Source organism: Neltuma alba, unplaced genomic scaffold, assembly GCF_004799145.2.
Source record: "Neltuma alba isolate B1F8T4 unplaced genomic scaffold, ASM479914v2 tig00010970_pilon, whole genome shotgun sequence".
Lineage (NCBI taxonomy): Eukaryota > Viridiplantae > Streptophyta > Magnoliopsida > Fabales > Fabaceae > Neltuma > Neltuma alba.
In genome coordinates, this window is record NW_021635733.1 from 594839 (window position 1) to 617314 (window position 22476).

General features: G+C 38.5%; 2 protein-coding genes across 2 annotated transcripts; one reads left to right on the forward strand and one right to left on the reverse strand.

The window, feature by feature from the left end:
- Nucleotides 1-1043: 1043 nt before the first annotated feature.
- Nucleotides 1044-3279, forward strand: LOC114760344 (guanine nucleotide-binding protein subunit beta-like protein). The gene is made up of 2 exons (XM_028949604.1): nt 1044-1975; nt 2956-3279. Exons 1-2 carry the CDS (start codon nt 1106-1108, stop codon nt 3055-3057), a joined length of 972 nt encoding a protein of 323 aa, XP_028805437.1. The 5' UTR covers nt 1044-1105; the 3' UTR covers nt 3058-3279.
- Nucleotides 3280-4564: 1285 nt separating this feature from the next.
- Nucleotides 4565-13351, reverse strand: LOC114760340 (uncharacterized). Its single transcript, XM_028949600.1, has 9 exons — nt 12773-13351; nt 11906-12408; nt 11207-11406; nt 10421-10588; nt 7978-8292; nt 6881-7030; nt 6662-6811; nt 6364-6570; nt 4565-6173 (listed from the first exon to the last, which is right to left on the reverse strand). Exons 1-9 carry the CDS (start codon nt 13179-13181, stop codon nt 4925-4927), a joined length of 3351 nt encoding a protein of 1116 aa, XP_028805433.1. The 5' UTR covers nt 13182-13351; the 3' UTR covers nt 4565-4924.
- Between the last annotated feature and the right edge of the window lie 9125 nt (nt 13352-22476).

Sequence of the window (22476 nt, forward strand, 5' to 3'; positions counted from 1 at the left end):
GAAAACTGTAAAAATGTCATTTTTAATTGGGATTATCGTATTATGGGGATATAGATGAAATCCGCATCCCCTGCTAATCGATTCGATGAGCAGGGAATACTCGGCAGTGTTTGGGGATGGGATATCTCCTCCTCCTCCTTTTTTTTTAATAATTTTTTTCTATTCATTTTATTTATTTGAGTTACTTGTATTTAGCACCCTAGAATATTTTTAAATAACACTTAATATCTCAAATTAATTAATTTTTAATATATTTAAACTATTTTTTAATTAGTGAATGTTACCAGAAAAATATGTCAGAGTGTTGAATGTATTACAAATTAATTTATAATATTGGGTATTCCAAAAAATATACTTCAGGATACTAGCTGAGGTAAAAATTAATTAATTTGTTATGCTGCGTATCACTGAAAAATATTTCAGGATACTGGATACACTAAAAATTAATTATCTTAGAATACTAGGCCCTATTATAAAAATACTTCAGGGTGTTCAATGTATTAAAAATAATTAATTTATAATATTAGGTACTACTGAAAAAATATTTTAAAATACCAAATATATTAAATATTGACTAGTTAAGATATCAGGTATTGCTAAAAATATTTTAGAGTACTAGATATACTAAAAATTAATTAATCTAAAATATTGAATGTTGTTAAAAAAATATCTTAGGAGACTAAATACAACTTAACATAAATAAAACAAAAAAAATAAAAAATATTTTCTTTTAAGAGAGAGAGATAGAGAGAGAGAGGGGTCTCTTCCCCTAAACGCTGCCATTTGGGGAATAAGCAAAGCAGGGCACGCGGACTCGAAATGTGGTGATATGAGAGTACCCAATCATTTCTGCCGCAAACTTGATCAGTTTGGTTTGCTGGGCTAAGGAACTCACTCTAATGTCTAGTCTTAACCCAACCCATATACTAGTGTTAACAATAATAGTACCTCCTTATCCGAATTCGCAACCCGAAAACAGACCCGGGTATTGCCGAAACCCTAATACGTTTCAGCACTATATATGGTTTCCACGTAGCCGCCGCGCGCTAGAGGCGCAAACCCAAGAAAGAGCAGAGAAGTGAGTGAGTGCCGAGAAACTCAGAAAATGGCTGAAGGGCTTGTTCTCCGAGGCACCATGCGTGCCCATACCGACATGGTCACCGCCATTGCCACCCCAATCGACAATTCTGGTATGATTGTTTCATCTTCCCGCGATAAATCAATCATTTTGTGGCATCTTACCAAGGAGGAGAAGACTTACGGTGTTCCTCGCCGCAGGCTCACCGGCCACGGCCACTTCGTTCAGGATGTTGTTCTCTCTTCCGACGGCCAGTTCGCGCTCTCCGGCTCCTGGGACGGCGAGCTCAGGCTCTGGGACTTGACCGCTGGTGTCTCCGCCCGCCGATTTGTGGGCCACACCAAGGATGTGCTCTCTGTCGCCTTCTCAATTGACAATCGTCAGATCATGTCGGCTTCTCGTGACCGCACAATTAAGCTCTGGAATACTCTTGGCGAGTGCAAGTACACCATCCAGGACAGTGATGCCCACTCTGATTGGGTCAGTTGTGTTCGTTTCAGCCCAAGTACGCTCCAACCAACTATTGTTTCTGCCTCGTGGGACCGAACCGTGAAGGTTTGGAACTTGACTAACTGTAAGTTGAGGAACACTCTTGCTGGCCACACCGGCTATGTCAACACGGTGGCGGTTTCTCCTGATGGCTCGCTGTGCGCTAGTGGCGGCAAAGATGGAGTGATTTTGCTTTGGGATTTGGCTGAGGGGAAGAGGCTGTACTCCCTTGATGCTGGTGCTATCATCCATGCTCTCTGCTTCAGTCCTAACAGGTACTGGCTCTGTGCGGCTACAGAACAGAGCATTAAGATCTGGGATTTGGAGAGCAAGAGCATTGTTGAGGATTTGAGGGTTGACCTGAAAACTGAAGCTGAAACGGCTGAATTCACCAACACCAAGAAGAAGGTGAGTTCTGGACAATGTCATTTCTTCGAGTGATTCTTTTTAGATGGCTTGATACTCTGTTAATTGACAAATGACTATTCCTATGTTTAATGTGATGAATTCTTTTGATTCCATTTTATAAGTATTCTGATTATTTTGATTTGTTATTTGCTTTTCTCTGTTGATGGATTAGTAGCTGGCTTAACCTGTTGTGGTCATTTTATGTTTATCTCTTGGTTTGATATTTAACCTTCTGTTCATTCGTTCCCGGTTATTTCAAATGCATTTTTTATGCCCGGTGGAAGTCCTTGCGAGTTCCCTACAGGCTCAATCACGACTTAATAACCTGTCTCACTCAGTTGATCGACATTCATATGCAATCTCTTTGCTCCTGTATACTCCATACAAGTGTGTGTAGAAACAGGCATGCTTCCTGTTGCTTCAAATACATATGGGGCTTATGGTTCTTTTCTTATTCCCTCTACTGATGCTATGTGCCCCTTCCTCGTCCAATCTTCAATTTGTTTAATATGTTCTTCACTCCGGTTTTTTTTTTTTTTTGCTTTTATTGTTCTAGAAGCCGGAGCTAGTGTCGATTTGGATCTTTGCTTTGTAGGTTCGTAGGGGGTGTTGTATTCTCCTATCTTCTATCCGTGGTAAATTCTTGCCAAGTCGTATTATATATGTATGTATGTGCATATGCATTAACTCCACTTTTTCCATGAAAGTTCTGAGGATCGTTCTTTCTTAAAGCCATTTTCGGTGCAGTGAACTGTTACCTCAGGCTTCTTGTCAGCTTTGTCTTGGGGATGATTGTCCTGTCTGTCCTGATTGTTGGCTTCATATTCTTAAGTAGTGTATATCAGGGTCTTGCAAATGTAGGATATGATGGCAGATATGGCAATATTGAGGTTCTTTCTTTTTTTTATTTTTTGTGCGCCTCTAAAATGAAATACTATTTGCAATCAAGTTGTTGATATATTTTGTTTCCACTACGGCAGGTTATCTACTGCACTTGTTTGAGCTGGAGTGCTGATGGAAGCACGTTGTTCAGTGGCTACACTGACGGTGTGATCCGAGTCTGGGGAATCGGACGTCAGTAGGAAAGCCCATCAGGAAAAACTATGAAATGCTAGCCTGTTTGAAATTGAGAAGAAAATGAGTGATTTCTAATCTAGATAAAGTCCAAAAAGTTTTAGGTTGTTCCTTTGTGGGTTCAATTTGTATGTTGAAGATAATGGCCTTGAGGCGGCCTTTTATTTTTGTTTAAATATTCACCTTGGTTACCATTTGTTATAAGATTTTGCTTCATTATCTTGTGTTCATCTCCTGAAATGATGATTGCGCGCAAAACTTGGATTTTCTATTCCATTGTTACAACAGGCTGTATAAAATCAAAAGCTGCTTCCCACAAACCATGTTTTGTGGTGGCGATTCTTGCTCTGCGGTGATCTGTTGGAGAACCTCGGTGGTCAATACCCCCTTCTGCATTACTGGATGAGTCTCCCAGATATCAGATGGAATGATTTGTTTGTATAATGCACACGAGATTTATCCCCTTGCGTTGCACGGGAAATGCTCTGACATTTGGAAGGTGAAGTAGAAATGTGGGGGCGAAAAAGAAGAGGTCATGGAAATTCAGTAACTTATTTTTACTTTCGTCTTGTTGGTCAAAGTGATGCTTCTAACATCATTTATTGACTATTTTTAGTGTTATTACGACATACCATGGTACAGGGACATCTCAAATCTCATTATGCCTCCCACTTCGTAATCTGACCAATATATAGAAGAGGATAGCCGGGTGCAAGATAAAATATCTCATTGACGTAGATGTGAGGCGTGAAAACTAAACACCGAAGAAATTTTTTAAAAGTTGTAGTATTACGACTTAGATTATAAATATTTTGTAAATATAAAAATTTGACTTGCAAATATAACTTTTAAGTATAAAAATTTCAACTGTAAGCATGACTGTTAAATTAACTTGTAAAGCTGACTTTAATGTACAATTTTAGTTTGGAAGCATAAAATTTGACACTTCTGTATTTTAATTTTCTTACATTGATAATTTTTTCTTGACTATAGTATCGGTTAGTGGCACAATTTCCAGAATCTATAAGATTTACAATTGAGTTAACATTATAACGTTCTACGAGAATTATTGATTTTATAACATTTGCTTCTGTATGATTGTTTATCATGTAAACGAATAATGACTTCTTTATAACATTTTTCTTTAAGGGAGTGGGAGTTTGCTTTTCTCAAAACTCATTCTCTTCATGACTTCATAAATTTTAAAAAAATAAACCTCATTTCTCAAATATACAGATAATTGTAACGCCTTTTCTTGTCTATCCAGATCATAATGATCATTAGTATTGCAACCTGCTAAACAATGGTGTCAACCTGACATTCAGATAATGGTGACGGAAAGATAAATATCATAAAGCAAGTGCATGTTATAATTCATATCCTAATGACTTCGAATATATTATTCACCACTTGTTAGTTAACAAAATATTACTGTTTTTGTTGGCAAAAAAAGAGAAGAGAATACTGCTGTTTTTCTTTGTATCTTGGACACAACAAACCTCGCGCATCAGACAGTTCAAGAAATCACACTGATTGGATACCGTTAGATATTCCAATATATGTGTATATCGCAAATGCTCATTAAGTACATCAAACAACGAACCTTCATTGTGCCAGGCCGAAAACTGTCTCTACACAGGCCTTGGCTCAGCAAAATTGTCAGTAAAGAGAACCCATCCTAATTGCCAAAATGTTCAAATCACATCACGCCTCATGATCGCAGGCTCGCGACTTCCCACTACTTCTCATGTACCGCCCGCTTCTAGCCCTTTTTCACAGAGGATTTAAAAAAATAAAAATGAGGCAGCCTTTGATCAATATGGACCCTCGGCACAAACCAATATCACAGCCAGCATGCATCAAATCGACTTTTTATCATTTAGCCCTATCATGAGAAGGACGACTGGCACATTTAGCTGCTCTACCCTGTCTCCTTCCTCTCTTTTTCAGCAAGGAAGCCAGAGTAACGTCAAGAGACCCATCATTTCTAACACTCATGCTTTTGATTTCTGTCAAACCATTCAAAACTATAGCCTGCTCATCAACTGGCTCTGTCGTTGCCTTGCCCTTACTTTTCATCTTTTTCAGGAAGGAAGCAAGGGTAACGTCGGTAGGCACATCCTCTCCAACACTGATGTTTTGGGGTGCCGTCACCCCATCCAAAAACAAAGTCTGCTCATCAACTGACCCCGGCATCGTCTTCTGATTTTCATCAGCTTTGATGGCTGACATGTTCTTCAAATTGCAAGAATGATTCTGGACCGACAAAGTCCCAGGTGTAACATCAATACAATCTTCATCTAACTCGCCTTGCACAACCAACATTTCTTGGTTTCTGTCATGACCGTTGTGTACTTCTTCAGAAGGCAATTCATATCCCTTTTTAAAACTAAAAGGCTGGCAATCACGTGTTTGTTTGGCAGCTCGACAAGATCTCCGTGGTTTTTTCATGGAACAACTAGCATACGAGGCAGCCTGAGTCATTTGATCGGTATTTTTAAACCGTTTGTTTGATGGATTGTGTAGATATCTAGCAAGTGTTATATTGTCTTCATCCTGACTTTCTAAGATCTGCATGGAAGATAGGCTTCCAGGTTTTGGCATTTGATTCTTAACCAGGTGGTTTTCTGCTGTTTGAACACTTTTAACCATTCTGTCGCATTTCTTTTTCTCCTTCCTTTCCTTCTTTGAGGTAGTATTTCTAGCAACCTTGCTACCTACCGCTGCACCATCAGATATACTTGCAGATAGCTTTGACTTTCTTCCAGTATGGTGTTTTAATGAGTTCATATTCTCACAATGCCGATCCATTGTCCCTTCTGGATTCTCGCAAGGTGTTATACAAGTATGGCTCTCTTCATGCAATTCATTAAACCCCGTCCAAACTTGATTTGACTCAGTTAGGTTATCGATATTATTATGTCCACCAAAATCTCCTTGGTCATTCGTTGTCGTCACAACCGAGTCCAGCGGAGAATGATCATGCATTGCATCAACAGAGTTGTCCTCCAAATGTGGTTCAGGACCATGTCCATTACAAGGTTCAACCTTGTCCGTCTGTGGCTTCTTGAGACAACTTTGAGCCTTCTTTGTACGTTTTTGGGGCCTCTTTTTCTTAGAAGTGCTGCATTAAATTCATGAAATCAGAAATCACAAACGGACCAATATCTCCAATTCCTAACAGTGTGAAGAGCATTAAATAAACGTGCAACTTCTTCACCCACATACCATAGTAAGACAATAACAAAGCTGTTATCTTGAGTCTTGACATGTTATTAGCGATTTTTTTCAGGGAAGCGCATCAAAAAGCATACCTTGACTTATTCTTCCGCTTCTGTCGGAGGTTCACAACATCTGGATCAGATGGCGGATCTAACGTTGCCAAGGGAAGAAAATCATTTAGAGAAAGACAAGGCCGTTCAGACTCTCGATCAACAAAGTTACTGATAAGAGCGGATTTTTTCATCTTTCTAGCTGCTTGGAGCATAGGAACTTGGTCAGGAAATAGAACCCGCCATCTCCTGATCAAAGCCAAAATTATAAGTCATGAACCCAAAAATTTTGGTGATGGAAAATTGTATATTTGTCACTAAATCAAATAAGAAGACATACTTCCTGCACTGACTGTCAGTTCTTGGAGGCACATCTGCAGCAACCTTTGACCAGCAGAATCCATGTTTGGCAATTGCTTTTTTCAATCTTGAATCTTCTTCCTTAGTCCATCCACCCCATTTCAAAGAGGGATCCAAACTATTGACGTATCTGAAAGCTCAACAACTTTAGCAATGGTCTCAAGTCTCAAAATATGCACAACATTTCAACATACATTACCTGTCTCTACATTGAGCTTGGGTCCGGCCAGGAACAAATTTAGCTATCTGATTCCATTTCCGTCCAAAGAGATGGACAGCCACTGTTAAGCGCTCATCTTCTTCTACAGTAAAGCTCCCTTTCCTATCAGGACAGAGGGACTTCTTCCATCTACATGTCAATTAGAACAAATTGCATCATTTGACTAACTAGAGCAGAAAATGAAAGAATTCCCAATTCTTTCCTCTATACTAACAATCATGTAATATTAATACAAATATGAACTTTACCTGCATCCTTTGCTTACAGAAACTATTAGTTCGTAAGATAAAACCTATAACATGTAAAAGCAGCAGCATTCATCTCAAATAAAATACGAAGAAAGAAAGAGGGGAGAAGGGTGCAGAAAATAGTCAGAAGATACTTGTTAGCAAATGGAAAATAAAAGCAGAGAGTTGTGTAATAAAAATCACGTGTTTAAGTTTCTTGTGTCAAGGACCAATTTCTATTATGAAAGTGTCATTTTATATTCAAGGACACATATCTTCTTCAATAGTTTGCAACTTTGCAAATGTGTGTGTGTTTTAGTTAAGAAAATTTTGGGAGCCCCAGCAAATTCCTATATTACTGCATCCCTATTATTCAAATAAGGAAACAAGCAATGAAATCTATCAATTTCAGAAATGCACAAATCACCATTAATATTTCTTTCAATAAAGTAGACAAGAACGGCTTTCAACCCCCAAAAAAAAAAAAAAAAACAGACAAGAACAGTCAAGATTTTTGGCATTATGCTTTGGAATTTGGATAGCATTAAACGGAAAACAATTGCCCAAGTGACAAATCCTGAGATAAAAGAAAATTTAATTCAGCTGAGGTTCAAATGGGAGACAAAACAAAATTAAAGGCTATTGAATGTTAATTTATGTCTTTAGGAGCTTATAACATTTCCTAGACGAAAGGTGCTGTGAGCTCCTCCATCAACTACCAGCATATCAGTAAATGAAGAGTATGCAAGAGATAAAACGTGAGTTGTTACATTTTGAGTGGTATACTCCCATTGAAAACTAGTATGCACATGTGAAGTCAAAAAATAACTCATAACATAGCTGACCAACCTATTAGAGCATTGGGGTCCAGTCCTTCGTTCTAAGACGGAAGCTACAGACTGCCAATCGCTCGCACCAAAAATTGTGACAGCAGAACGAAGTAGAGCATCTTCTTCCTCAGTCCATTCACTATTTAGCATGGAAGGATTTAAACTCCTTTGGTATCGTGCCAAGCATTGAAATGGGGTCCTACTTGTGGTTAAAAATTCAGCAATTTTGAACCAGTTCCTATTGCCAATCTCTTGGATAATGTGCAACAGCCATTTGTCCTCCTCACAGGTCCATGGGCTATGATTGATCAAGGGATCTTCACAATTTAACCACCTGATGGTAACAACCATAAAAAACATACCGAAAACCATGTAAAGGAAATTTGCTATCCATGCATAATAGGGGCATCATTCTACAGTGTCAATTACATTCAAGAAATGAGTGTCACAGACATCTGTGATGACAATCATCACAGACATATTAAATGCCACCATGTTAAAAAAATTCATGTCAAGTGCAGTCCCACCTGCATGATCTATGTTGATCTTGCACTCTTATTGAAACCCACAAGTGACAAACTGTCTGTGATGGTATCATCATAGATGCCTGCAACGCTTGGAGAAAGACTTTCTTCACAAAAAAGACATAAACAGGAAATAATAGCCAAAGAACTGCGTTGGAAAGCCCAAGAAAATGACAGGAAACAGTAACAAGGCAAATAACACGCAAGCATGCCTAACAAGCATATGGCACCAATCAAATGTGATAGGACTGGTCTATGCTTCATGTCCCAGAAAGTTATTCCACAATTTGAAGAATTAAATGATATCTTGTTCAAGTTGAGCAAGAGCAGAAAATGCAAACAAAATCAACCAGAAGATTCGACTCAAATACAGAGTCCAGAGAAAATTGGGTTCACCAAGGCTTCCCCCTCTCTTAAGGAATACTATAAAGTCCAAAAAAACATATATTAACATCAGTAGCAAACTGTTTCACCAGTTCAAGCTTATGTCAGACAAAACCCTGACTAATGCATGTAGAATGGAATCAAATTATACCATCACTATATGTCACGCAGCATGGTCGATGCTACTTCAATTCACAATACAGCCATACCATACAAAGGTGGAATTGTGCTCTTCCATAGCACTCTGGATAGGCATAGTATTGACGGTATCACTAAATACAATAGGATTTTGTACTATATTAAAAGAAAAGCTAAGATCACCTAAAATACTATCACAGTTTGTGTTTTCTTACACTATGGAACAGGAATTCAGGGCATCTAGATGTCTTGCGTTAGTAATGTATATTAGAATCCAAATACATGCACAGCACATTAATGTCCAAAACAGAGGACAACTACTTGGTATATTTGTAAACTATTATTGCCATTGGCAACTTCACTTTTTTCTGTTGTGCTTGGATCTAATTTAGCTTACTTTGTTAGCAGCAGAATGGAAAGAAAAATTCGAGCACCCGGCCTAAATTAATAATTGAGAGGAGCAAACTAAGAAACCCTTTTACATTTGGTGTTGCAAACTATTTCTGTTGAAGTAGGATCTATCTTAAAATAAATATCAGTCCAGATGTATTTATCAATTTATCAAACCTGAAGACACTGATTCACAATCCAATGATTAAATCATGAACAAACAATGTTATAGAGGAAAAGCATTTTATATAAAATTCAGCACTACGTTGTTAAACAGAGCACTAGAGCTCTGTGGTAATATACCAATGCATTTCTTAGAGGCTCTGCATTCAATGTAGCATGCAACCAATTTTGCTCCAGCAGATGGAATTTATCTGCTCAGCAAGTTCACTTCATGAATTGAGTCCAGTTTCATGGAACACCAAGTGGTCAACCCAGTTTTTGATTTGAATTGACCATTTCTTCTAAAGGCTGGTTTGAAACGCCATTCAGACTGACTACAGCCCAGCACATTCGGTTTCTATTTGAACAGGTCATCTGGTCCAATTCTCTTAACATTGATGACTAAGTTTCTCATTGCTGCCTATAAATAAGAAGAGACAGAAGCCATTGGTCTATTTTACTTGTTTTTCCTATGAGAAATAAGTTCCTTTCATCTTTTCTTTAACAAATATTCTACTATAGAACCAACTTTGGTAAACTCAACCATGACAAAGCCCATAAAAACATATTGTCATTAAGTTTTGTCCGCATTTTTCTAGTAACAGACTGAGTCGGCACAATTCTTAAACGCAGGAGAGCAAGCAGAATGGTACAATCAGGATAAGATTTTTTTAAAAAATAATTTCTTGCAGATATATGCTCAAACTCTTTTCCCGCCTATGAAACATAGGACATCTAACAAACTTAATAGTGAATAATATAAAACCAGAACTATGTTTTCATCAATATCAAGCTCCACATGAATAAAAGCATTTAAATTTCCAGGAAAAAAAATTGAAGCTTACAAATTGATAAACTCTTTACCTTGCTTCACATTCTGCACCTGTACGACCAACAACATACTTGGAAGCCAACTGATCCCAATTGAATTTAGGCAGAAACTTTCTAATGTTCTCAGGCGTAATCTCAAGATCTTTAATAGATGCAAGTATGGTATCAAAGTTATCCGCATATTCACACAACCACCCTGAACTGTCAAGGAGGTAAGAAAATTAAATTGAGGAAAAGGAGAAAGATCAAATGATGCACTTTCTAATGCATGCATCTGCGTTCCTTGTGCTGACGTGCTAATACAGTAAATTCTCCAGTGCTGGCATGAAATGGGCTCAAAACAATATGTTGTTTTACAAAATATAAAATTCTTCTGTTTAAACAAATGATTGAATCATATCCATGCTTTTTATTCTAACATATAATGGAATGTAACATTCATAGATTAGTCGTCCATTACTCTCTACTAGAATGTATTATTTTTAATAATATGCATGAGGACTTGCAAAGCATGGTTAAAATGCTGGATTCAAAGCTACAAAACACATACCAAAAAAAGGAGACTAAAGCAAAACATACGAAGGCTTCAGATTGTCTGATATTGCCATGTACGTGTTCGTGTTTCATGATTTCTAACTTATAATATTAATCTTTTAAAAGAAAAAAAAAACTGAGCAGTGAAACTGAGATATAAAGCAAGTATACACAGTTCAAGAGGTATAGATTGTGACTAAAACACATGTTCTGAACACGAATATAATTTCTAAAGCCATCAAGTCTTCACTGCAACATACATGAGAAAAAAAGAAGTAACATTACCTGTCTTGATTCATTGACATTTGAAGCACCATTTCTTGAAATTGTTGCTTTATTCCCTTAGCAAGATTCTCCCTCTCCACATTAGACCATTTTTTCCTATCCAATGAGAATGGAGATCGTTCCAACACCATCCTATATTTAGCAACATGAGCATTCTCAGCTGGGCCATAACACATTGGAGATATTTTTTTATCATTAATCTGTAAAAAAATGAAAATAAAAATCTTAGAATCGAGAATTGCCTCTGTCCATAAAAAGGCAAGCTTAAGGAAAACCCAATCCAAAATAATAATAATAATAATAAAATACCATGCAGTAAATTAATTACAGGTAGATTAATAAACACTCATCCTGTGTAGTTTATAATGTTTTCACTAACCAAAGCGCATTCAATATGTTCTCTTCCCATTTATGCGGTCATTATGACCAACCATTAGATCTTCTATCAATCCCTTTTTACTTATCCAAATAAAATTCAATAATGGAAACAAGCGACAAACATATTGGAAACAGAAACTTAAAGGAGTTACTGCAATTTCATTAAACAATATTTAGAATAAGCAAAACCCAGCAACTAGTCATTCAGCCATTAATACACACCCAACAATTTCTTTACATAAACTACAACACAAGCTTTGGAGTTCAGGAATAAAAAAATTTAAAAAAAAAAAAATTCAAAGATGATATTTTTCAACCCACCTTCGTGCTACTTGCAGCAGGAGACTTTCTTATTGATATTAAAAGGACACGGGGATCCTTTTTCAGTGATATAGCTTGCCCTGTTCTTCTTATGCAAGAAACCTGAAACTCTTTAAGAAGTTTTACTCTTTCCCTTAGCTGTCTGTTTTCTTGAATTTTTGCTTCCATCTGAATCAACTTACTTCGAAGTAACCTCTGGAAAGATCTATTCTTTTTTATTGCATCAAAAAGAACCTGAGCAGACAAAGGAAAGTTTGATCCTTTGTCCGATAACTTGGATGACTTGCAAGCCTCGGGTTTACACCTCTCGTTGATGTTAAAAGGATGTCTCTCACCATCACCAGTCAATAAACTGGTGGTCTTAATAGCATCCTGAGAAACAGGGCATGATTCACCGGGCTCTAATCCCTTAAATGTCACGCTGTTATCATATTCCTCCTCAGAGCCTGGACCGGAGGTATGAGCTCCCTGAGCCATTTTATCCTCATTATCTTCATCAGGGCCTGATATTATTAGAATCCAACGTTATTCTAAAGGGTTCAGAAAAGATGAATGGACATAAGTAGACATAATAATATAATCTAAACAATAAAACATAACAACTACACACTATGGCCAAACATTACAAAACTCAACAGCCAAACATACAAGAGTAAAAGTCAGCTAAGTCAGTAAAGAAAATATGACTGGACCAGCAAAGCCATGATGAGTAACGTAAGAATCATTTGTTGTCATCTGAAAATGTTCAATGCACCTATCAATTAGCCCAAAACAATATAAGGAGAGAAAAGTTCAAGATGTTTCCCCTGACAGAACTCATTTGGCATCAGTATTTGGAAAGATAAACTTGTTTCACAAGCAGCCTACCTCTATCATAGGAGGCAAAGCGTCTCCTAATAGCCTGGAGTAACTCCACATCATCTTCCTCGTCATCAGACAGAGAAAACGCTGGAAGAACATTCAATGGCTTGAGAGATGAAGGCTGGTAACGCTCCTGTACTCTTTTAAGATACTGAAGGTCACTCTGCTCGTCGTCCGAGTCTGACACAGGAACGAGAGCATCGCCCGGGCCCAACAGCGGGTCAGGAGCTTTCGGAACCACTGCGTCTGCGTTCTCATCGTCGGGACCGTCGGTAGAAGTGGGTTTAAGGTCATCAGGGTTGGTGCCGGCGATCTTGCAGGCTCGTGCGAGAGCTTCCAAGTCCTCATTGAAGCTGTCATCGTCTTCGCTGGAGGAGAGCTCATCTTCGTCGCACTCGTCGGCACGAGGAGCCATTGCGCGTTGCAAGGGAGAGGCTACAAAGCAGAAACTAGGGTTTTGCAGAGAAGTACGGAGAATTGGAGGACGTAGAGAGGGAGAGGGAGCGCTATAGTTGTCTGGGGAAGCTTGAATTGAGCTTTGCGAGCGCTTCGCGGCATTGCAACGGAAGTCTGCTGGGGGATGATTTCTTGACGCATTAGGAGGCGCGAGAACGAGACGGATGCTTGTTTGGGTTGAGATTTGGGCCTTCGCATTGTTGGGTAAAGAGAGATTCCCAAATAAACCGACCTTGCTTATTTCTTTTCAAATATTACCTCCTGTACTAAATTAAATATAATAACTAGTTAATTAAATTAAATACATTAAAAAAATAAATTAAATTAGTTATTTATAATAAAAAAATCCCAGAAAAAGTCCTTAGAATATATGAAATTCCAGATTGAGTCCTACAATTATGTAAATGACAAAAAGGGTCAATGACCCAATCTGTCATTTGTAAAATCAAGAGGAATTGATAATTTTACCCTAGCTAAGCAAATATGAGTAGTTATTGTCTAACAAATCTAGATAACGCTTACACTATTCTAGTGATTACATGATTAGTTGTAGTTAATAACAAGATACCTGACTATGAAAAAGTGAGTAGTTATTCTCTACACGAATCTAGGTAACGTTTATACTGTTCTTGTGATTACATGATTAGTTGTAGTTAATAACAAGGCATCTAACTACGAAAAAGTGAGTAGTTATTCTTTGTACGAATCTAGGTAACGCCTAAACTCTTATAATGATTCATTATAGTGAATGAACACAAATGCGGGCAAAATTGTCCATTTCTCTTGATTTTACAAATGACAGATTGGGTCATTGACCCTTTCTGTCATTTACACAATTCCAGAACCCAATCTGAAATTTCTTATATTCCAAGGGCTTTTTTTAGAATTTTTCCTATAATAAATAGATATTTTTAAAAAAAACATTCTTGTTTATTAAATGTATTGACTAGAACTATTATTATTAGAAAAACTATATTAGAGAAAAATACATAAATATGAGAAACAAAGTGGATTAGAATCTTATATTTATGACCAAAATAAATATTAAATGAAGTCTTATATTAAGGACCAGAAGTAGTATTTAAAACTAACTTAAACCAATTTTTTATTTCTTTGTTTATTTGAAACTTTCAGAGTTCCGATTTTTTTGGAGTTAAGTTTTAAAATAGATAATATATTACTTTATCTTCAAAATAAATATTTATTTTAAATTAAATTTTGAATATGATTATTGCGCATGAATAATTTATTTTACATTATATTAGAGAAAATAATACATATACATAAATAGATACGATATACTGTATTTTATTTTCTCAATAGTCGAATGAGAATTTTGAATGTTTAATGTATCTTTCCAGAGTGTACACCTACATCAACTATAAAAGTTACATTTACTAGTTTAACTATTCTGCTTTTATCTAAAGTTAGTCAAGTTGATAAGAAATTGACTTATAATTTATAAAATTGTGAGTTCGAATCCCACTGCTGACTTTGTTGGTAGATGATCTGTAAGTACTTCTATAAATACCTTTTAAGTTTAAAAGTATATTCTAATTCTCATTAGCTCTGGGATCTAACCTGTCTAAACTTTTTCATACGTCAAAAATTAATATTTTAAAGGAGTCAATGTATCCTTCTCAGGCCAAATACTTGGCACATCGAATAACTTTGCTGGAAATATGATGAAATTCCACATTCCGATGATCATATGATAAGGTTATAATCTTTGTGATGACAGGGTGCAATTTGATGGTCCCATCAACAAGTTAAAAGCATTCGAGTGAATCTGTGAATGACGAATTTATAGATTGTTTACGGGAAGTAGAGAGACACAATGAGTAACTTTTGTGAGAACCCTTTTTATAATTTCTCACTCAAAGCAATATATATGATTTAGTTTTCTGAAATCCAAAATAGAAATTGATTTTAACTCATTAAGCTACTAATTAATTAAATTTTTGATAAATCATGTAACTCGTTATATACTCTTCCGGTCCTTAATATAAGACCCAATTCTTGAGTTGGTTTTGGTCCTAAATATAAGACCCATTTCTCATATTTATCAATTTTCTCTAAATTACCCTCATGATACTCCTTCAATCATAATCAAGTAGAAGAAAGAGAGGGGTATTAAGAAAGATGATTATGGTGTTTTAGGAAAAATGTGTCATTTTTCTTATAATTAACTAACTTACCTAACTTCCTTAATCTAATCAAATTAGTTCAATGAGTCTTATATTAAGGACCGGAGGAGTATTTTATGTTTTATATTGATGATTGCCAATGTCAGAAAAATTGAATAGGAGAATAGAGGAGATAGCATGCTGGGTACAGATTCAAGTCGGGTCACCGAAGTTCTGTAGGTCAAATAATTGAGGTTGACGTAGGATTTATTAGATTATTAGAGCCTATAAAAATATTTGCTCATTGTCTTTTCTCGTTATTTTCTCACCTTTATCCAAACATGAGATGTGGTAAAGATTTCTCCAGTTTTTTCTCTTCTTATTTTCTTTCTTGCGAACTTTTTTACTTATCCAAACAGAGTATTAGAGGCGTGCAATTACTCAAAATTAGGGGGAATCGAAATGTTACTAGTTTATTCTTTGCTTGTTCCCAAATTAACAATCGTCGTAATTAATGTGATACTCAGTAATAAATTGAATCCTCATTTAATCTATTTAATTTAATTTGACGGAAATTCTAATTAAAACAATGCAGTAAAACAACCTCTAAAATTAATTGATTATGTTTTTTCAATTGATGATGAACACTTTCCTGACTGATTGGAGTTTGTGCATGGATCTTTAGTAGTGTTTACTTTTCTTTTTTTCGAATAAGAAGGCAAGCGAGAGCTTGAAGTACAACAACAACAAAAAAGGATCCGCCTAAGTCAGGTGCGTCCTGAGACAAAACTCAGCGTCCTGTTGCATTTGGTGAACACAAAATCTTGGGGGATTTTGAACCTGAACCAGCTCCATAGAAACTTTGTGAGCCTTCCTCGCTAGGTAGTCCGCGCATCGCAGCGATTCCCTACAGGCGTATGATATTTCCAGATTCCAGTTTGAGAAGATAATGGACCTTGTTTCATCGATTTCCTCCTTAAATGGATGTGAAGTTCCACCTCCATGCTGGAGAAGGTATAACGCCTCTCTCGAATCTGTGTACAGCTTGATCTTTGAGAGGTTTAGCTTTTTACATACAACTAGTCCCGCTCTAATCGCCAATAGTTCAGCAATTGTCGAACCCACTGGTCCCAAATTCTGTTGAAAGCCTGATAACCAATTCCCGTCTTCATCCCGCAGGATCCCTCCACATGCCGCTTGATTCTGGTCAGTCACAGAGCCATCCACATCCACTCTGACAAAGGATGGTGGTGGTGGGGTCCATGTATCATCTGCTTCCACATTTGTTTGGAATATCTGATGTTTAAGTTGGTTGTTCTCCACTTCTTCCATGAGCATGTGTAGACAATGGTTAATCAATTCCCTGGGTGATACGTGATCTTCATTAAACGCCTTCTTGCACCGATTTTTCCATATCATCCAGCAGATTAGAGAAAATACTCTAAACCACCTCCACTTTGATATTTGTCTTGAACCTGGTTCATTCTCTAAGTTCCACCGCAGCCAATCCTGAAAATTACCACTAAAAAAACCAACACAATAAACAGGGTTAATGAAAGCAGACCACACTCCATGGGCATTTTCACAGTCTCTCAGGGTGTGAAGCAGTGTTTCCTCACAAAGGCACTCAAAGGGGCACTCAGGAACGGTAGTATTGCAGTGTTTAGCTCTGGCAAGATTAGTTGGTAGTCTCTCATGAAACAACTGCCACATAAAAACTTTCACTCGCTCCGGGATGTCCTGTTTCCAGACAAAATTCCAGTGAGAATTCTTCGGTCTAATATTCTGAGTTGACACCCAATTGTAAGCTGACTTTATGCTAAAAGTGCCGTCTGAGCTCTTCCTCCAGTAAAAGACATCTGGTCCTTCACAAGCTGGGGGTGGTATATTCTGGATTTTATCTACTACCCACTGAGGTAGGAAAACGCTCCATTTTCTTAAATTCCACTCCCCCCTTTGCCGCGTAAACTGGCTAACCTTAGCCTCCATATCGAGGGATTGGTGGTTTTTGATCACATACTCTTTGAGTGGTAAATCGAGTGGGGCCCAAGTTTCCTGCCATGCTTTAGTGTTTGATCCACTCCTGATTTTCTTCCCCACACCCTTTGAAAAAGCTTCCCAAACTGCAGTAATACTCCTCCATACTGCTGATTGATTCCCTTTGGCCACTACCTTTGGCCAGTCTTCGCAGCCACAATTATACTTGGCTTTCAAAATTTTTACCCACATAGCGTTTGGCTTGGTTAGTAGACCCCAGCATAATTTCAGGATAAACGCCGTGTTTTGGAAGTGCAGATCTTTAACTCCCAATCCCCCCGTCTGTTTATCACTTTTAATGGTATCCCAAGCTATCAAATGCAACTTTCTCGCATCAGCTGAATGATTCCAAAAGAAGTCCCTACACAGCTTCTCAATTTCTGCCAAGACTCCTTTTGGCAGTAATGTTGACTGCATCTGGTAGTAAGGGAGAGCAGATAGGACAGATTTTATCAGAACTACTCTACCTGCCATGCTTAAGTACTTTCCCTTCCAGCTAGCAAGCTTCTTTCTAACCTTTTGAACAATCGGTGCAAAGGTTACCTTCATCATTCTCTTATGCAGTAAAGGAACCCCTAGGTATCTTCCAAGGTCTGCAGTTAGTTTAATTCCCAACCAATGACTGAGGGAGTTCGCTCGACTTGAGTGGACATTCCTGGAGACAAACATTCTGGATTTCTGAAGGTTTATCTTATGTCCTGACACTTCACAGAAGAAACTCATAGTATTTCTTATCTCTTCCATTTGGGCTTGAGAGGCTTCACTGAATAAGACCAGGTCATCTGCGAAGAACAAGTGCGTTAGTTTAGGTCCCCCGCTGCACAGCGAGATGGGTTTCCACCGCCCCTCTTGTACTTCAGTATTTATCAGTTGGCCTAATCTTTCCATACAGATTACAAAAAGGTACGGACTTAGGGGGTCACCTTGTCTCACCCCCCTTGTTGGGAAGAACGTTTCAGTGGGTATGCCATTCCATAATACTCTCATGGAAGCTGAGGAAACACACTTCATAATCAAGTTGACAAAACTGCCACTTAGGCCCAAACTGCAGAGTGTAAATTCTAGAAACTGCCAGTCAAGTCTATCATACGCTTTTTCCATATCAACTTTGATCGCTACAAACCCTTGCCCACTCCTCTTCGACCTCATGGTATGAATTACCTCTTGAGCAATAATGATGTTATCGCTACTATGCCGCCCACTGATGAAGCTGCACTGGTTTGGTTGAATCAATAAATCCATGACTCCTTTCAGCCGGTTTGCCAGTACTTTACTAAGGATTTTGAAGCAAACATTGCACAGTGAAATGGGTCTGAAATCCTTGAGTTCAGTCGGATGATCAACTTTGGGAATCAGCACAATATTAGTGTGGTTAATCTCATTTAATCCTGTCGGATCTTTAAAGAGGTTTGCAATCAGCTCACAAACTTTTGGTCCTATCTCTTGCCATTGTGATTGGAAGAAGTGAGGTTGTAACCCATCCGGTCCTGGTGCTTTGAAAGCACCCATGTCAAAAGCCGCTGTCTTTATTTCTATTTCTGTCACTTCACGCTGAATGAATTCAATCTGTTCTAGGGTAAGGGAGGGAAACCCAGCTGGCCAGTTATCTACCTTCTTGACATACGGGTCCTTTGTGTAAAGAGCTTTGAAGAAATCACGGGCCATTTGACTTAGAATTTTCTGATCAGACTGCCAAATTCCATTTTCATCCTGCAATGATTCAACCTTAGATCTCTTTCTTTTCATCACAGTGGTAGCATGGAAGAATCTCGAATTTTTATCTCCAAATTTGAGCCACTGGCATCTTGATTTTTGGTACCAAATTAGCTCCTCTTGCGTGGTAAGTTTCCACAACTCCCTCCACAACTTTTTTTCTAGTTTGAAGAGACCATTACTGGTATTTTGCTGCCGAACCCTATCAATTCCCTCCAGCCTCCTCAGAACCTCCTTCTTCTTTTTAGGGATGTTACCAACCACTTTCTCATTCCACTCAGAAACCTTATTTTCAAAGGAAATTCTGCCTTCATTCCAGTTCTTCCCTTCCCAAGTTGCCTTGACTAGCTCTTTGAAATCAGATTCAAGGCACCACGCTGCCTGATATTTAAAGGTTTTCCTTGAGTTTTGAAAGCTGTCAATTTTCTCTCCGGCCAGCACCAAAACTCTATGATCAGACTTGAAGCGTAGCTGGTGGTAGACTTTGAAGTGAGGGTGTGTTAGCTCCCAGTCTGAATTACAAAAGGCCCAGTCCAATCTTTCTCTGACTCTTTCTCTTTCCCACGTGAAACGGTCCCCTACTACTGGTATCTCCAATAGTTCACAGTGGTTCACACAGGATTGGAAGGATTCCATCATCTGCCTAACTGGTGGTGTGCCCCCTAACTTGTCCCCAGGCTCCAAAAAAGCATTAAAATCACCCAATACAGTCCAGGCCCCGTTGACACTCTCCGCAATCTTTTTTAGGGACTCCCATAGCAATCTTCTTTTGCATATTGTGGTGTCGCCATAAACAAAAGTGGAGAATATTACCTCGCCCGAAGAAATGTCCGTGAGTTTGCAATGGAGCAATTGCGTGTTAGAATAAATATATTCAACAGATACTTCCTCCTCGTTCCATAGGACCCATATTCCTCCTGCGTAGCCAGTGGCTTCAACCCTGATCCAGTTATTAAATCCCAATCGGCGAATCACTTTCTCTGCTTTAACTCCACTTATTCTAGTTTCAAATAATCCCATGACATTGATACTATACTTCCTTACAATATCTTTAAAAATACGTGGAAAGGCTCTACCAGCTGCTCCACGACAATTCCAGGAAGAGATAATCATTAAAGACAAAAAGGAAAGACCCCCAAACAATAACAAACACCTTATTGATCGGGTGGTTTACCTTCACACGAGATGCCCTTGCGTTGCACACTTCCAGATATACTGGTCCCCGAGAGATTCTTTCCTGGTTCATCCTCCATAGCTTCCCACAGAGGGGCTTGCGCAATTGATGTATTCTCTGTCTCTATTAATTTCCCTGCCAGGCTTGGTTGATTCTCTGAACAAATGTTGTCACCTTCTATGACGCCTTCCATCACCACTCCTTCCATTTTCTCTCGGTGGGCTTCCTTATTCTGTTCTAGCATTATGGGCTCTGTCGACTTTGAACTTCCACTGACAACTATATGGGTCCTTTGACTGAGTTTCCTGGGCCCTGCTTTTGTGCTTGTTTCCTGGACTCCTCCTTCTTTCTCTGTCACCGAACATTTGCTGGTTTGGGCTTTTGTTTTCTGGGCTACCAAAGCGGGGCTTCTATTTTCTTTTCCCAAGCCCATCTGTCCTGTTTTAACTTTAAAACCCCCTTTCAATTTTTCTTTTCCTTTGGGCATAGGACCCATCTTCTTTTCCTTCTGGTGGTCTACCCGCCCTTCGTAGATGACTATTTCATTCCCAGATTTTGTCAGCAGATTAGCGCTTCCGTCTAGATCAGTGGACCTATCGTCTAGTTCTTTCAGCTCTTCTTCCAGGTCTGCTATAGCTGCAAATCTTGTCTGTGGATATCTTCTCCCTTCTTTTTTTTCGTACTGCTGATGAGACCCATTTCCGGCTCCTGTACTGTTCCTATTCACAGTCCTCGAGTTCCGTATTCGGCTCGGACCTTTGACAAACATCCATGGTCCGAATTTCTCGTCCTCTGTCGTAACTTGGGTCGCCGGCGAACTGTAGTTCGGTGATGCTACCTTTGGGGTGCTATTGTACTCCTCCTGCTGTTCTCCTGAGCTAGGCTTCCATGGGCAAGCTTCCTTTCGGTGCCCGTACCTACCACACGAGAAGCATATCAGCCCCAGACCCTCGTACTCGACATTATACAGTGCCGAAGTGCAGATTATTCTTGGTACCAGTTTCTTCTGCAGGTCCAATTCCACACAGATGCGTGCGAACCGTCCTCTTTCCACCTTTGCTTTTGACTCTTCGATATTGGCTATCGTGTGCATGTCCACCTTTATTGTCTTTCCTATCATGTCTCCTAGTCTCCATATATACTTCTTTGAGTAGCAGTGCAAAGGTATATTTGGAATCCTCACCCAGGTGGCAATTCTCCCTAGAGGGTTCTGGAAAGGGTCAAAGTAAGGAGACCATCGTTGAACCAGTACACTGTGTTGAGCTATGATCCACGGACCCTCAAAAAGGACCTTCTTGTATCTTGCTCCCCAAAGTTCATCGTCACCAAAACGAACTACATAGTAATTGTTTGGGAGGTCAATAAGCTCGAAATCACTGAATCCCCATATCCTGGATAGCTGGTCTCTTAATCTGGATAAATGGAACCTCGCACCAAGAACTGTGATAACTAGTGCATTATTCCACGGTTGGCAACATTCATTGAACTCCTCCTCAGTGCATGGAACTACCGGGTATACTTCCATTAGTTTTTTGATATCTTCCGATGGTTCTGGTAGTTTCCATGTTTGATCTAATAAATCAGATAGCAATGGGTCTTCTTCCATAGTTGAGTTACTGTGAGCAATCCCATTGAAGCCCTGGGCTTTGAAACCCAAGAGGGAATCACGATATGACCTCCCCTGTTCTTTTTCACTGCTGTGCACTTTAGCCGTCCGGGGCACATTTTCATCAAAACAACCTTCCGCATCTTCCATTTTGTCTGACATCAGTGTGTCTTCCTTGATCTCCTTCTTTGATTTTTTTGACTGAATCTGCAAAGTCCCCTCTTCCGAAGTACGATCCGGAGGGATTTTCCGGCAAACAGGTTCGCCCATCACAAGTGAAAGTAAAAAGCGGCACACGTTTCAAGAGAGAGAATGCCGAAGTCTACTTTCAATCCAATGATCCGTAGTGTTTACTTTTCTACTACTGGAAGTGAGATTTCACAACTTCGACAAAAATCATTTTTGCACTTTTTCTTAATTATTAATTTGTCACCTGCATACTTTTTTTCTTAACTAAACTCTATTAGCATCGATAGTTTTTTTTTTTATATAGGAGCTAACGCTACTAACAAAGTTATAAAGACTAACAGTGCTAACATAGTAAAATTAAAGTATTTAATTAAAAAGGAAAAAAAACATTAAAGATATACGCATCAAA